The following is a 16,284-nucleotide window of genomic DNA, read 5'->3' as shown; positions in this document are numbered from 1 at the left end:
GTCTGTCGACTGATTCAAGCTACAATTCCTGGAAAAGGATATCATCATGCGCCGGTATTTGTTATTTGTTATGGCAAATACATACATAGCTATAGTCCCCAAAGCACATGACTCACATGCGACATGCGGCATGCAGCATGCGTAGCACGACTTTCGCTTTCACGCTCGAACTTTGACATTCAGGATAACGAAATTCCACGGAACTCATCAATTGTGAAAACTTCTCAATGCTGATTCATGCAGCGAGAGTGAAAGATGCCTATATGGAAGAAGAAGAATCTTGAATTCATATTTAATCAGAATTCGGAAGTGTTTTATTATACAGAATTTAGCTCGATCGAATGACCTTTCAAGTTCCCCCATAACAATCTCGTCTTTATGCTGGCAATTCCCAGAGATTCTTGATATACTTGATTTAGCTTTTATGCATATATATAACATATGTATGTATATGCTTATAAGTCATAAAACTCAACAACTGGCATGTGACAATCGTAACTGAAGTATCAAAATTTCCCCGTGAGCTCAAATCAAAATAAATAGAAATTATGTCAAACGACATATCCCAACAAAAAACATATATACAAACAGGTAAAAGGGCTCTAGTTGGGGCTGCCTGACTAGGAGATACTGTGATGTGGAAATATTGGAAAAGTGGAGGGCCTTATGGAGAATGATATGAATGAATGCAACTAATTTACTTAAATATTGATTTTAACAGACGTTAAACAGCTTGTAAGTGTCATCCGACAAACTATACATACGGATAGACGAATACAATATACTCTATTATATGCAGTCTCTCTGTTATCTGTCTTAATAAAAACAATATACTCTCTGTAGCCATGCTCAATGTTTTCAGGGTATACGAATTCTAAGGAAAACGATTTGATAGCATGATTTGGACTGCCTAAACTCAACAACTGTTGTCCTGGCTAATAGCTGCTGGCTCCCATAGCCCCCTGGGCCAGACATCGATCAAACATACCCCACCGCCGTAGGCTGGCCCAATAACCAACAGTCGACAGCCAATTGGAAAAGGTTTTCAGCTGAAATCGCGTGATATTTGTCCAGTACTTGCCTGGACCGAACAGGTTTTTCACGAATGGGTATGACTAAATTTCCGAATGGGGTCTGTCAGTGGGTGCATAGTGCTCGTAAGTACCGAGGGGTGGGCTGTTCATAAAGCCGACACGTGCTGGCCATGTTAACAGACGCTATTGTACCATATATACACGACATATTGATTTATTTGTTGTTTTTGCCATTTAAGCTCTTTGAACTTCCTGTGCCTTGAGTGTCCTTGAGCTAGCCCGACTTGGGTAACCAACTATACAAAGTAGCGCGTTCAATGCGAAGGTGAAATTGCGGTGAAGGACCTTGTAAAAGTTCTGGTGCCGCTCACAGATTGCAAATGCGATAGGTGTATAGGTGAGGTTTAATTACACTCGACTGACTTTAATTAAATTCAGTTTAACTTGAGGTCAAGTTTATTACATTATATTTTCACTATTATTTCTTTTATGATTTATTCACTATAAGCTATGATTGTGGTATTATATTTCTTTGAGAAATGCTAAAGACGAAATATATGAAACTAAATTAAATTAAGTATTTTGACATACTTAATTTGAAAATGTTAAATTAAAGTTTGAGTCTGGCTTTGATGTATAAAATGAGAGCAGACAAACGAATAAATGCAGTAGAATAGAAATACACATTGCTATCACTTATTTTCTTTTATCTTTCTTTAACCTTTGAGAGAGCATTCACTAGTCGATTATGCACAACCGAAACACTTGCTTTCGGTTCTTAGAGCCACCTGCGGGAAGTGTGCGTGCAATTTGCCAGTTAACATACAAAAAAGACTTTCCTACCCAAACGAATTCTTGTGAAATACTGCAAAGCAATTAAATGACATAAACGATCGAATCGATGTGCGAGACACTTTCTCGTATTGTTTCGCAGTGCACAATGAATAAAACTTCTCAACCTATAGGAACTACAAAATTTTGTGTAGACATAAAAATTCCTTATTTCAATTTGATTTTTTTGTTGTATATTTCTACCTGATTTAAATAAATTTGTTTATTTTATGGGGTTTGGCTTCTACCCCTTTTAAAATTGCAGTTTTACCCATTTTATTGTCGCGTTTTAAGCTCCTTAAAACTCACCTTTTACATACACCATGGATATCGTAGATATGTGTCCAGAGGATAAGACCCCAAAATTCCCCTACAGTAAACACTCGATCGCACCTAACGTGAACAACTCGTGGAGCACGGTTAACAACCAGGTCATGGCGTCTAGCAGCAACCTAGTGATGGAGCAACAGTCGGCCGAGTGGAAATCGACCCAGGATATGATAAGGCTTGCTCGCATGAGAGTCGTCACCTCGGTCATGCTGCACGCATGGCGCCAACGCCGCGCCGATGTCCGCAAATTGCAGCAGGCGGTGGAACGTCTCCAAAAGAACGTGAGTATATGATAAGGAATACGTCTATTCATCTCTCTATAAGAATCATCCTGTAGTCCATTTTCTCTAAAAACGAGCTACATGTATCCAAAACACTGATGCGCGTCGAGCAGAAACGTTGCAGGGAGCTTCAAGTGGAACTGAAGAAATCCACAATAAACATGAACCAGGCGCGAAAGTCCTGTGAGATGCTTAACACTTCCCTAATCAACCTGCAGGCCGACAAGGACCAACTGGAGAAAGAGCTAATCTACTGCAGACAAGAGGTAAGTTGAATCGAATTTTGTATAGCCTTCACATAAAAGCCTATGTTACTTTTCAGCAATTGGAGCTGAAGAAAATTGCGGCGAAATGCAATGAAGATCTTCGAAATGCGCTCTACGAGCAGCTCAACTTAAAGCAAAAGCTGGCTGAGGAGGAATCCAACGTGCAGCAATTGAAGCAGGAGAAGGAGCGACTTCTGAAAGAGATGAGCGAGATCGAAAAGGAGCACAGGAATGTGAAGGAGTCCCTTGTCCTTCAGTTGGAAGACAAGAATGAGGAACTAGCCAACATGCGCTCAACAGTTGAACAACTCGAACAGAAACTCAAAGACCGTCAGATGTAAGTTGCCCTGTTGTAAGGGATGTACGTAGACTTTATGCACTGTGAATTTCAGGAAACGTAATGAACTCAAACAGTATCTGAAGAACATTGAGAGCATAGAGCAGGTGGATCTCTGGCCGCGCCCCGATGTCGAGCTTCCCATAAAGCCAATCGTCGTCTCCACACCCCAATCACGATCGCTTACAGTGCCGAACCGTCGATACGGAGAGCTTTTGTCAACTGTACAATGTTACACATCCGTCGCCTTATTCTGGATATGGCTCACTCTACTGCCTCGCAAGTCATTGCGCTACGGCTGCATGCCGACGAAGCGGTGAAAAGCGAGTCAATTCACCAAAATAAAATGTAACCCCCTCCACTTTTATATATTCTGTGTGATTGTCTAGGTGGTGTAGGAAAGAATTGAAATTTTCAGCAAAAGAATGGGCAAATTGCTCGGCAATGCCGCGTACATGGAAGTGTTCTGAACAGCAAATTTATTACGAAAATCCGAAGCTAAGCTACAAAGTTACTTAACCAAGAAATTTTGAAAATGGCTGACTTGGGCAACTGTTGTTGGCTTCAACATTAGCGGCCCCCCGCCCAACCCGTTACCTATACACGCATCCTCAACCAGAAGCGGTTGAAATACGCGTGAGAGGGGCGGAGGTTGGGCGGTGGGTGGTGCTGATGCATGACCGTGCGTCTGTTGCTAATCGACCCGTCGTCGTTAGCAAAGGCAGCGGAAAGCCAATCAGAACGTGTTGCCACATCAATGCCAGGCAGAATTACTGGGAAACAAAGTGTGACGGAGGGTCGGCACTGAGCAGATCTGATAAACAGATGGGCATCTATATATCGATCAATGCACAGAGAACAATCACAGAAGACACTTCCAACTAACACCGCTATGCAACTCGTATTTATACGCAGCACCAGCCGAACGTTCACTTGGGAATTATAACGTTTTTACGTTAACAGCAGCATGGGGGTGACTTTTTGTATAGGCAACTTACAGCGTGCTACGGTTAACAGCGACATGCCCTGTTAAATGGGTAAATGCGCTGTGTGCTGTTAAAGTTTAATTGTTGGCATTTGAATGCGATATCAAATTGTTAAAATAGAAGAAATATTGATAAAAGGGTGCTCTTCATTTTTATAAAAAAAAAAAAAAAAAAAAAAAAAATTACTTGAATTATTTAGTTTATTTTATTAGTGTCGTGAATGGGGTTTGAACCGCAAACCTGACCCATTAAACTCATATGTACACATATACACGTATTCGCGAGATACATTTCAATTTCCTACTATGCCTAAAGTAATGCTTCAGTTTCTGCCTTTCGTAGATACTTTTGTAGCATATGGAAATTTGTATGCTGAGCATCAAACTGAACTGATTGGAGAGCAATAGAATAAATTATTTTTGTATTTTAATGACATAATATTGTAATAATAAATGTTGATGTTCCATTTGATATGGCTTGCGGAAGAATAGAAGGTTCTTTGCCTAAAACTTAAGACAAGACTATAAAGGCCGTCTGGAGCAATAAAACGTATTATCAAACTGGTTCTGTCCACTTCTTTAGCACAAAAGGTTAGCTGCTGTTTCGCTAGCCAAGTTAAGAAAGTGATAGAGGCTGTTTGTTGTTTTGCTGATATTTCCCTTGCGGTTGACTATTTTGTAGTAGCTGCTGTTGTTATTGTGAATCTGCGGCTGCGGCGCCCGCAAATGAATATATAAAATAAAAGCAGAAAGAGCGGCAGAGCTGAGGCAAGATTCCGCTGGGCTTTCAGTTGGTGTTTTGACTTCAGCCCAAACAGACGACGCGGACGCGGACGCCAACGTAGTCAACAAAATCGAATAGTAAATAGAAATACACAGCCGCAGCCGCAGCCGCCGTCGAATCGACAACGAAATTTTAATAACGTGGCGTGCGCCTGCGCAAATAAAAGAAACAACAACAACAGCAGCAGCAGCAGCAACAACAATGAAATAGAGAAATAAGAAATAAAAGTAATCAAAAAACGGCAACAAAAGACATTCGCAAACGCGCGCATAGAGAAATTTTAAATGAGTTTCATTTGAATTCGTGGATACGTACCTGGCTGGCCTGGCTCACTACCTGAATCAAGCCGATCATTAACATGCAAAGTGCTTGGCCCACTAGGCGCGTATAACAAAGGCTATCAGACGGACAATCGCGTTTCGCATACGCAACCAGCTGCACACGTGCGTCTCCGTCGGCTTTGTAGTGGCAAGGCCCCGGTCTTACTTAGAGTTCAAGCAGACGTCGATCGATCATTAGTGTGGGCCACAATGACCAACGCCACGCCCCCTGGCCTGCTGCACATGGATAAGCCGTTTGTTGCTTTCTACCAATTTTTCCTGGATTTAATTGTGTTTGCCTTGAAATCGATTTTCTATATATTCGAATCGCTGTTTTATACCATATTACCGCAGCGCTTTCGAAAGTTGAAGGTGAGCAAAAACGAAACGCAAATAAATTATATTTGCATAATTAGATAATGATATCACATACCATACATGTATATCATATATTGCCTACATGACTTTTGACATTTGATATAAGACCTAACGAAACTTTTAAACTGATTTTGGTAACTCTTTGACGCAAATCTTAGCTCATTCATAACTAGTTAAATCGGACTTAAGTGTTGTGTTGACCACATTAGCTACTTTATCTGTAACACATTTTTATAATTAAACCCAATTAAATTACAAAAGTGAGCGCAATCAAAAAAACTATATCACGCCAAACATATTTAATGAATGAATTATTATTGCTCATTATACCCCGAAGCCATTCAAACTGGGGTATGATGATGCCTGTAGTGAGCTCTCATAGACCACAAAAGAAACTCGAACTTGACATGTTTATTTCTGTAACTAATCCAATTTCCTTAGGACAGATTAATAGTTTACAGGGTATTCATTAGCAGCTCTGCGAAGGATTCCGACTATATCCTAGTCGGGCACTCCCAGCTCGAGGCACTCTTGTTGTCATAATGATTATAAATTAACGTTGAGTAGTCTGAAGTAATTGTTGACTATTCATCTACAAGTTTTCAGAGTGCGCCACGCGCGCTTTAGGGAATCAACAATTTCGAGTCTCTATCTAAGTATTACTGTCCATCAAATAGATCGTTTGTACAGCCATTTTTATGGCTTTGGCTTTCCAATTTAATTTGGCATTGCTATGCTACAATTTTACAACTGTTGTAAAATTCAACTCTGACAGCAAAAAACAAAAAGAAAACAAAATCTTTAACAAAACATTGGCTTTGTTTTTCGGACATACTTCAATGAGCGCACAAAATGAAAAAACTCCAAAAATCGGATTCACACGCTGGCGAGTTTTGTTTTTTGTTTTCTGATTTTGGCTTTTTATCAATGAATGCGTGTTTTTTATTTGCACAATTTCTGTTTGCGTTTTCGAAGATTTATTTTGGCATTCGTGGACGTCACTTGTGCCTCGAGTGGCCGCTACCATGGAATCCGCAAATATTTATAATTGTCGATCTGCTTCGGCTATTTGTTTCTCAATTGGGGCAGCTGACATTGAACGTCGAACTGAAGCATGGGAAGAGTTTAAAGAGTCTTTTTACAGCTAAATATAGTTTTAAGTATACCAAATTGATTTCTATTGATTTTCTTAACAGCTGACATTGAAAGGAAGAGTTTTCAGAGTCTGTTTTTATTTCTGTTAAATATAGTTTTAAACATCGCGAATTAATAAACTCTAACTACCTCTAAATATAGTTTAAATATCTCGAATTAATTTCAATAGATTTTCTTAACAAAAGTTTTTCAGTATTGTGCTCGGAAAACAGGTTTTTCTGCCTGTGCAGATTTTCCTTTGTTGCTGCTTCGCTGGCACTGCAGTCGCTGGAATCAGCAAACCTGACATTGCGATTGCCGCAGCACAAAAGGAAATCAAGCAAAATAATATTATGCTATGGCTAGAGTATCAAAATATATGTAGGTATAAATACTAGGGAGGGCTACACAAATAATATGTCTTTGCTTCATGGTAAGCCGAGCTTGAAGACTAAACTTGATTGAACTCTGCTTATGCATATATGTATGTAGATGCATATAAATATATATCTGCGTCTTATTATATTTATTTATAAGACGTTTCGACATATCCACCGTTTACCTAATTGACGTTGAGCTGGGTTTTGTTACATGTTGCAAGCGAAGCTCCAAAACTTGGTTAGGCATCCATAATAAATATGCAAAGCGGTTGCTGCACATTATTTATTCCTATTTTGTATTTGAAAAATGCGGTTTTTCTTTTATCTTTACGATACGCACCCAAACGGATCTGCAACTTTACCTAAGCACTGTCATAGATATTTATTACATTAATTTGAATATATATGCACTATATGAAAATCGGAAACAGTTGTCTTTGTATCTGTGAAACGTGTTTTTGAGTATCTAAAATACCAAGATGATCTACGATTAGTAAGATATTACATAGTAATTGATCACATTCAGATGTATTAATATGCTATATTTCAATTATTATCAGTTTTTTATATAAAGTAAACTCCACATTATATATTCCATGGGAAATTAACATTTTTGTAATTTTTTTTTTTCTTTATATATATCATAAGTATTGTAGTTACTATAACAGCTATCTGTCAATTATTAATAATTTTATTATAAGATACTTGATCTTTCAGATTAGTTAATATTCCATGCTAAGCTTAAATGTTTCCCTTTTGAAAGTACTTAATCATAAAATTCAATATTGATTCGATTTATTGTCACAATTTCACTTTCGCTTTCATTTCAACAGAATGTTTCCGGACAGGTGGTGCTGATAACAGGTGGTGGCGGTGGCGTCGGACGTTTGATAGCACTCAACTTTGCCAGACTCGAAGCGCGCATTGTCATCTGGGACATCAATCAAGAAGGTGGGTTAGGCAACCGATGGGCTACTGCTGCTGCTGCTGCGGCTCATTAACGCCGGCAAGCTAAGTGATTGGAGCACGTCAGCTTGGCAATTAGCAGCTCCCTCGGCGGGTTAAGGAACTCTGCCACGGAGAAAGCTGCGTTACAGTTACAAAATTGATTAGCTAAGCGTGACTCTTCTCTCGACAGCCATCAAGACGACAGTTGATCTGCTGGCCAAGCATGGTTATAACAACTGCAGGGGGTATGTGGTGGATATATCCGACCGAGAGCAGATCTACCAGCGGGCAGCGCAGGTCAACGAGGATGTCGGCCCTGTTGACATACTGATCAACAACGCGGGAATCGTCTGCTGCAAGCCCTTCTGGGAGCTGCACGACCGCGTCATCCAGAACACCTACAACATCAACATCATCTCGCACTACTGGACGGTGAAGGCGTTCCTCCCTCACATGATGCGCCACAATCGGGGGCACATTGTGACCGTCGGCTCCGTCACTGGCATGCTGGGCACCTACGGCTGCAGCGACTACGCGGCCACCAAGTACGCCTGCATCGGCTTCCACGAGAGCCTCTTGACTGACCTCAAGGCGCACGGCTATGACCAGATACAGATGAGTCTCATTTGCCCCTACTACATCAACACGGGCATGTTCTCGGGCGTGAAGCCGCGCATGATGCCCATGCTGGAGCCTCAGTATGTAGCAGACCGTATTCAGGGCGCAGTGCTTCAAAACGAGGTCTGGTGTGTGCTCCCCAACTCCATCCGCCTGCTCACGCCGCTCAAATGGTTAGTGAGATCTCTCTCTCTCTCTCTCTCTCTCTCTCTCTGTCCTAATACATTTTTTAATTGAAAACTCTTTTCTCGCAGTTTGTTACCCGCCAAGATGTGTTGGGAGCTGATGTCGCGTGTGATCCGCGGTCCGGAGTCCATGATGCTCTTCCAGGGTCGCGGACGGGTGGCTGCCGGCTAGCAACAGAGCAAACGACTTAGCTTTAGTTTAAATTTAAATTGTTATAAGAGGCATACATATACATATCGATTTTGATTACCTGCAATCGGCTTCCCTTAGTCTCGCACTGTGGTTTGCTGGTAGTAGTGCGGCGCCAGCTCCGTGAGCCACTCCTTCTTGATGACCGTGACGTGGTTCATGAACAGCTTGGTCGTCTGCAGCAGCTCGCAGTAGACCACATATTGGGCCTGGGGCAGCGTATAGAGCGTGGAATTCGGATGAATGGCTAGCTCGGTGCCGCTGCTGATCTGCCGGTAGACCCCCGAGTGGTGCAGATACGCGACCTGGGTGAAGAAGCCCGCCGTGATGCACTTGCAGACTATTTCCACGTCGCCCTTGCAGGAGAAAATGGCAATGCCGTACTTGTTCCTAGCCAAGTTCAGCAGCTGTTCACGCAGTTCGCAGGCGCGCTTTAGATTCCGATAGATGAGATAGTACTGGCCGCAGAACTCCTTGGTCATGCCCTCCTCCACAAAGGCGCTGTGCACATTGAGCAGGGTAATCAGGTCGCCCTCAGCCACCTCGAAGTGCCGATGGGCGATGCGCCCGCTCTGCTGGGCAGCCGCCGAGGCGGGACGCGAGAAGACGGACTGCACTTGGAGCATGGCTATGATCGTAATGATCTCTTCCGAGCAGCCCATTTGACCGGATATGTACAGCATCTTGGACAGCATGGCACTGAAGGGCAGCTCGGCCAGCAGGAAGCCTACAGGTCGCGTAAGCTGACCCTGCTCATCAATGGCATCAAGGGCGTAGAGCGTCTCCAGAGCGGACAACAGATTTTTGGCAGGCGGCGGCGAGGGAAAGTCGAAGCGCAGGACGTTGCCAATGCCCAAGGCCTTCAGCTGCAGCACTGCTCCGCTCATCTCGCTCCGACGCATCTCTGGCGGCTGTCGTGGGGCCAGCGCATCGTAGTCCTCTTTCGTATACAGCCGATAGACTTTGCCGGGACGCACGCGACCCGCACGACCGGCCCGCTGTATAGCCGAGGCCTTGCTGACGGGCACGACGACGAGGCTGTCGCTGCACGTGGTGGGGTTGTACCACTTGACCTTCACATAGCCACAGTCGATGACATACACAATGCCTGGGATCGTGATCGAGGTCTCCGCTATATTCGTGGCCAGCACCACCTTGCGGACGCCCTTGGGCGGGGTGAAGAAGACCGCCAGTTGGTCGTTGCTCGTCATGCTGCCGTACATGGGAAGCACTTTGAGATTGGTCGTCTCCTGGCTGGCTATGTATTCACGGAGTAGGTCCATGGCCTCCAGCACCTCTTCCTGACCGGTGAGAAAGGCCAGTATGTCGCCGGGCGGCTCCTTCTGATGCAGTTTCCACACGGTTTCCACCGTCTCGCGCACGTAGTCCGCGCAGGGCTCGTTCAGGTAGAAGTGACTGACGGCGTGCATGCGTCCCTCGATGCTCAGCTTCACGTTGATTGGCTGCTCCGCCTCAGCGCCTGACCGTGGCCAGCTGAAGAACTCGCTAAAGAAGCTCGCATCGATGGTGGCCGAGGAGATGATCAACTTTAAGTTGCTGCGCTTGCGCAGGATCTTCTTCAAAAGACCCAGCACCATGTCTGTCAGCATATTTCTTTCGTGCGCCTCGTCGACAATGATGACTCCATACTGGGTGAGCAGAGGATCGGCAAGCAGCTCTCGCAACAGAATGCCCTCTGTCATGTACTTTATGTGAGTGTCCTGAGAGGTACGCTCCAGAAAACGGACCACATAGCCCACAGTATCACCCACCAGTTCGCCGCGTTCCTGGGCCACGCGATTGGCCAGCGTCACGGCGGACACCCGGCGGGGCTCCGTGACACCAATCATGCCCTTGCTGTGCCAGCCCCACTCGTAGAGGTACTGCGGAACCTGCGTGCTCTTGCCGCTGCCCGTCTCGCCGACCAGGATGACAACCTGGTGGTTTTCCAGGCAGTACAGGATTTGGTCGCGATACTTGCGGATGGGCAACCGTTCGCGCTGCTCAACTAGACCCAGATTATGATTGGCATTGAACACGAAAGCTGAATTTTGCGGCTCCTGATAGCCACCTCCTCCTTCATCGATGACATCGTCTGTTTCTGGCCTTATAAACTTTGGCTTAAACGTTGCCATTCGTGCTAGTTGCTTTATATTGCTGCTGCTATTTCAATTGTTTACCTCGATTCATGCTATCGATAAGTGGAAAGCCGGCAGATTTTGTGGCGGCTTGTCGATATCAGACCGATGGTGCAGCATGTCGATTTAGTGCTGTAAAACGTCTGCTGCTATCTCATGGAAGCCCGATCTATGAGTAATTGCAAATGTCATATAGGCGCCAAATTAAATATTTGAATCAGTGGAGAATCAAATATTTTTATGGGTGAAATGCATTGTTTGGCCAAACGAATAAAACGCTTTACGTTATTGAATTTCTAGCTTTATGTTTTTGTTTTTTTTTTTTTTTTTTATTTCAAAACTTTAAATCATGAAAATATTTACTTAATATCACTGATTCTATAAACAAGTTTATATTGTTAGCATTTAAAATTCATTTAAGGGGCGATTTCTTTTTTGTTTCTTTTGCTATTTACTTTTGCCTTGTCCTGGGCAACATTTTTCAAAAGGATACGTACACACACAAGAAGAGCTAAACTAGTTTCATACTTATCAAATAAATGTACACAAACCCTTTAATATAATACCTTAATAGTTAAATCAAATGTCTTCTTATGTATTAATTGTAATAATAGTAAACTGAAAGCAAATGTATGTACGTGGCCTGAATATGGAACTCTGTGCTCTGTTCAAGTTCTATGTATCGAATCGAACGATTAATCCGGGAATTTTCCATGAAGTGCTTCTTTCTAGGTGCGTGCATCTAAATGTAGATTTTCTTACGATTGATTTGCTTGTATATATTTATATTTATTTTCCATTTTTTAGTGAGTGCTTTTCTGATATATATGTATTGTATGTAAGTTTGTAAATTTGATTGCATTTTTATTGTATTTTCGTTAACACTCTTAGATTTAAGATTAATTTTTGTTTTCTTTTTCTGTATATTTATTGTTTTAATTACAATATTTAAGTGAAATTTGTTTACCTCTGTCAACAAAAACTTGTTATTATTATTTTTTTTTTATAATATACTGAATTTTTGTGAACTCATGAGTTTTGATTACTTTATTTTCGTATACTCTGTCTGTCTGCTCTGCATGTGACCCATTTTTCTATTTTCCCATTTCCGTTGTCCATCAAAATTGAAAAGCCCCTGCTAAAACACTTGAATGACATTTTGTTATAATTTTTATACTAAATTGCATTTAGTTGTAGTTATAAATATTTTACCTACATAAATTTGTATTTGCAATTTAAATTATTTTTCATTTATTTTCTTTGGCTCTGTCATACACTAGATATTAATATATAATAATATATTTAAAACGTGATCCATTTGGTTTATTTTAACACACTATTTTGTTATTTTTGTATCCCATTTGTCATGGGCCTTAAAACGGTTTTAAGCTACAGTAAAATATTTTCAATACTTGCTGCGAAGCTTAAGTCTTAGCTGTGTAGTTGGCTACAAATAATGTGTGTATAAGTTCATACGCTAAAAAAGGTGTAATTGATGCTCAAATACATATATATTGTATTCCTTTTCCTTTGGTTTGTTTTGGTTTCTAGTATATATAATTTTTGCTTAGCAGTCTAGAGAGTTGAAAAGCATTTGTAAAGACTTAATTGCAGTAAAAGCGCCCTTTATAAGCGTAAAATACAATACATATAAAGAAAATATTATTGTTACCAGAAGAAAGCTTTAAGAGTGGATGTGGGTGGGCAAAGGCGAAAGCAGCCCTCGATCATTGCTTGGCCGTTAATTTGAATGGCATACGGCTTTGTGGTGGAATGACACCACATAATGCTGATGGCAAAGGCTTGTAGGCGAAGAAGAAAACGAAACGAACGGCTGTGGAATGACATCATATGACACCAATATACTTCACGAATGCTGTGGAAAGCATGCGAAAAACAAAGCGAAATGAGAGCACTCAGTATGCTGTATTAGTGTTGCAAAATGCAATATTAACTGCAAGCGACATTGCGCTGGCAACAGACGAAACGATTCCAATTGCCACTGCAGTGCATGCCAGAGGCAAAAGCAGCAGGTGTCATTCCACTATAAACTAGCAAAATGGTGATTTGTCAATACGTGAATTGTGTTTTGCAGCAGCTCGAACTTGCGTCCATACATTCGACGCCCACGGCTTGATAGCTTGATGGTTCCCCTCCAGTTGCATTGGTAAGGACATACACACATACATATATATACATATGTATATATATAACCATTCGATCATTTATCACATGCTTTGCATTTGGGCCATTCAATGCGTGTGCGCCTGTGGCTACGGCTTACAGCTTCTTCAGGTCTGATTGCGGCTCGGTTGGACTAATCGGCGACATTTCGACGCTGTCCAGTAAGGGAGTCTTCTCCTCGCTGCAGCTGCTGCCCGGTGCATCGTCCATCTCCATGACAAAGATGCGGGAGAGCTCCGCTCCGCTTAGAGTTTGCCTCGATGGTGACTCGTCCACGGAGCTGTTGTCCTTGCTGCTGTTGTTGCTGCTGCTGCTGTTGCTGTTGCTGCTGTTGGTGTTGGTGTTGGTGTTGGTGTTGGTGTTGCCAATGCTGTTGCCGTCGACGTCGAGTGCCTGATCTAGGGACTTGGATGGGGTGCGATAGCTGGCCGTCTTGTTGGCAGTTGGGGCAAATTGGGGGCTTAAATTCGTTTGGCAGGTGAGCGTGGCCAGGGATGTGGTCTTAATATTGGTCGTCTTCAGGTGATTAATGGAGCAGCTGCTCCAGCGCAACTGCTGCTGGTGTTGGTGTTGGTGTCTATGGGCGCTGCCGCTGCTGCTGCTGTTGATTCCAGCTGCGGATGAGGAGGCATTATTGTCATCGTTGAAGCTCATTTCGTCCTCGCTGCCGCTGTGCGTGTTGTTGATGGCTGTCTGCTTGAGCCGCACCAGATGCCGCTCCGAGTACGATTTGCGTGCGTCCATGACGCGCAAGTAGTCAGAGGATTCGCCCAGATCCTCGCTCTTGGAGCTGCAGTACCGTCGCGTGCCCTGGCCCGCCTGGCCACAGAAGCTAGTCGTGACACTCAGCGACCGGCGACTGCCCTGCGAGCCGGGCGATAGGTGGGCCGACGAGTGACTGGGCGAGTGCTCCAGCAGCGAATCGTTGCTCTTGGCAATGCGGTTCTTGCGATAGAATTTGCTGTCCCTCCACAGGGTCTGGCGCTGGCTGCCCGAGGAGCTGCCAGTCCGCTGCAGCTCCATGTTGCAGGAGCCTGGGTGATTGGTGGGTGACGATTGGTCTTGGCTGGACGAGGTCTTGCTGATGCGGAAGGAGGCGTGCGTCAGCTTCTTGTACTTCTCACTCTGCATGTTGACGCGATTGTCCGAATGGGTGCGATCCGACATGGGCATGAAGGCATTATCAATGCGTCGCTCCTCCTCCAGAGAGCGGAAGGCCAAGCGATTGACATGCTTCAAGTGTTGCTTATCGGAGCTGGAGCGCTTGGGCGACATGTCCTCGAAGGAGCTGACCCGGTACTTCTGCGAGAAGACCTCAATCATGCTGGAGCGCTTTGAAGGCGATGTGGTGTAGATAGAATTCTGATCGTTAACGAGAATCTTGGGCGGATCAAATTGCTGCTGCTGCTGCTGCTGCTGCTGTTGAGTCTGTGCAGTGGAGGCTAAGGAGGAGCTGCTGGAGTTGCTGGTGGCCGTGACGAGAATCTTTGGGGACAGCGAGACGGGGAAGTGCTGTGGTCGAATGTGGCCCAGGGAGGCGCAGCCCGAGCCAGATGAAGTGGAGCCCGTGCCGGACATGGCGTCGTCGATGTGCAAGAAGTTGCTGGGCGAGCTCTCGCGGCAAGGCGACGAGATGGCCGAGTCCTGCGAGACCATGCTGCGTGGTATGGTGGCCAGTTCCAAGCAGGTCTCGTTGGTGCCCGTTGTGGTGGCTATAATGACGTCTTCAACGCCTTCGTCAATCGGGGACGAGATGGACTGGAAACTATTGAGGCGAATGCTCGACGAGCCAATGGACAGGTCGTTGTCGGTCAGCGAACCGAACGCCGAGTCCTGCGAGGGATTGCTGCGCCCGTACTTCAGACACTTGAGCGAGTACTCCAGGCGGCGACTCTTGGAGTTCTTGTAGTTGCACATGTCCGCTGTTAGCTGGTGATTGAAGGAGGTATGCAGACGCTGTTGGCCACCGGCGCCTGAACCACTGGCTACTGCATCAGCATCAGCATCAGCATCAGCATCAGCATCAGCATCCTCCTCGCCCTCTACCTCGCCTCCTGCCTCGTCGTCGTACTGCTCAGTCTCGATTGCCAGATTGCTTTGACTGCTGCTGCTGCAGCGTATCGTCGGCTGCGTCGTTGCCGGGGGCTGCTCCTGGGCATTGTCATCCGAGTAGAGCGCCGCATGGTCGCAGTAGTGGATGGGCGACTCTGTCGGCTCGTATTGCTGCCTGTGCTGCGTGCGCGTAAACGAGGACGACGCCGAGGTGGAGGTGGAGGCGGAGTGCCAGTGCTGCAGCCGCTGCAGGCTCCTCATGTGACAGCTGCTGCCGTTGCCTACGACAATCTCCTCGAGCAGCGCCTCCTCCTCCTCGCTTGATATGTCAAATGAGTCCATTGTTCGGCTGATGCTGTGGCAAGGCGAGAACAACAATCAAAATGCGATATACAGGATATAAAAGCAATATGGCTATATAGATCTCAGCTCTGCTTGGCTTAGCTTGGCTTGGCTTGGCTTGGCTTGGATGCTGGCTACGATGCAGCGCACCTGCTTCTATTGTTTTTCTTACTCTTGACATTTTCTATGCGTGTTTTGTTTAGACTATGAATGAGTGTATGTGTGTCAATGTGTGTGTGTGAGTGTGGCAATGTGGGCGAATGTGGACGTGGCAGTTGAGGCATCAACAAATACTTGCGTGCAGTTTTATTGCAAGCGATTCGCGAGCTTTTGTCAATTGTTTTCAAAGCAGCTGCATTGATGAATCCGAACTAAGTGATTCTCAGTATTTCATTACATTAAGTAATACCTGCTTTAAGCTAGCTACAATTTTATCCAAAGATAAATTGAATTGGCGTCAAATAACCTCATATTAATTTCCTAACTATGACTAACTCCCACTAGATTTCTAATCTACTCTTCAAAATATTATTATTGCAGGCATACTCAGTTATTCGGCTCCACAAT

General features: G+C 44.3%; 4 protein-coding genes across 10 annotated transcripts in view; 2 read left to right on the top strand and 2 right to left on the bottom strand.

Annotated features, from left to right (window-relative positions):
* Positions 1 to 1,954: 1,954 nt before the first annotated feature.
* Positions 1,955 to 3,446, top strand: LOC108609792 (uncharacterized). The gene is made up of 4 exons (XM_018001541.2): positions 1,955 to 2,476; positions 2,533 to 2,742; positions 2,799 to 3,079; positions 3,135 to 3,446. Exons 1-4 carry the CDS (start codon positions 2,189 to 2,191, stop codon positions 3,397 to 3,399), a joined length of 1,044 nt encoding a protein of 347 aa, XP_017857030.1. The 5' UTR covers positions 1,955 to 2,188; the 3' UTR covers positions 3,400 to 3,446.
* A 1,382-nt stretch (positions 3,447 to 4,828) lies between these two features.
* Positions 4,829 to 9,068, top strand: LOC108611934 (short-chain dehydrogenase/reductase family 16C member 6). Its single transcript, XM_018004785.2, has 4 exons — positions 4,829 to 5,540; positions 7,894 to 8,011; positions 8,199 to 8,799; positions 8,881 to 9,068. The coding sequence occupies exons 1-4, from the start codon at positions 5,379 to 5,381 to the stop codon at positions 8,981 to 8,983; spliced, it is 984 nt and encodes a 327-aa protein (XP_017860274.1). The 5' UTR covers positions 4,829 to 5,378; the 3' UTR covers positions 8,984 to 9,068.
* Positions 9,069 to 9,078: 10 nt separating this feature from the next.
* On the bottom strand, positions 9,079 to 12,340 carry LOC108611933 (putative ATP-dependent RNA helicase DHX35). Its single transcript, XM_018004782.2, has one exon. It carries the CDS (start codon positions 11,134 to 11,136, stop codon positions 9,079 to 9,081), a length of 2,058 nt encoding a protein of 685 aa, XP_017860271.1. The 5' UTR covers positions 11,137 to 12,340.
* A 138-nt stretch (positions 12,341 to 12,478) lies between these two features.
* Positions 12,479 to 16,284, bottom strand: part of Slob (Slowpoke binding protein) — a 35,303-nt gene continuing 31,497 nt past the window's right edge. For all 7 annotated transcript variants that reach the window (XM_089463290.1, XM_018002903.2, XM_089463289.1 and 4 more), the window contains one exon: positions 12,479 to 15,730. In XM_089463290.1, coding sequence (XP_089319416.1) covers positions 13,420 to 15,730 — 2,311 coding nt within the window. In that variant the 3' untranslated portion in view covers positions 12,479 to 13,419. The remainder of the gene's footprint in view (positions 15,731 to 16,284) is intronic.

This window comes from Drosophila arizonae, chromosome 3 (genome assembly GCF_054131065.1).
Source record: "Drosophila arizonae isolate 15081-1271.41 chromosome 3, UAZ_ARI_1.0, whole genome shotgun sequence".
Taxonomy (NCBI): domain Eukaryota; kingdom Metazoa; phylum Arthropoda; class Insecta; order Diptera; family Drosophilidae; genus Drosophila; species Drosophila arizonae.
The sequence above is the reverse complement of the archived record's forward strand: the minus strand, read 5'-3'. Positions and strand labels throughout refer to the sequence as shown.

Coding starts and splice junctions, on each gene's coding strand:
- LOC108611934 (XM_018004785.2), top strand. CDS start 5,379: ATGACCAACGCCACGCCCCCTGGCCTGCTGCACATGGATAAGCCGTTT. Junction 5,541..7,893: donor AGCGCTTTCGAAAGTTGAAG/GTGAGCAAAAAC, acceptor TCATTTCAACAG/AATGTTTCCGGACAGGTGGT. Junction 8,800..8,880: donor CTGCTCACGCCGCTCAAATG/GTTAGTGAGATC, acceptor CTTTTCTCGCAG/TTTGTTACCCGCCAAGATGT.
- LOC108609792 (XM_018001541.2), top strand. CDS start 2,189: ATGGATATCGTAGATATGTGTCCAGAGGATAAGACCCCAAAATTCCCC. Junction 2,743..2,798: donor TAATCTACTGCAGACAAGAG/GTAAGTTGAATC, acceptor GTTACTTTTCAG/CAATTGGAGCTGAAGAAAAT. Junction 3,080..3,134: donor AAACTCAAAGACCGTCAGAT/GTAAGTTGCCCT, acceptor TGTGAATTTCAG/GAAACGTAATGAACTCAAAC.
- LOC108611933 (XM_018004782.2), bottom strand. CDS start 11,136: ATGGCAACGTTTAAGCCAAAGTTTATAAGGCCAGAAACAGACGATGTC.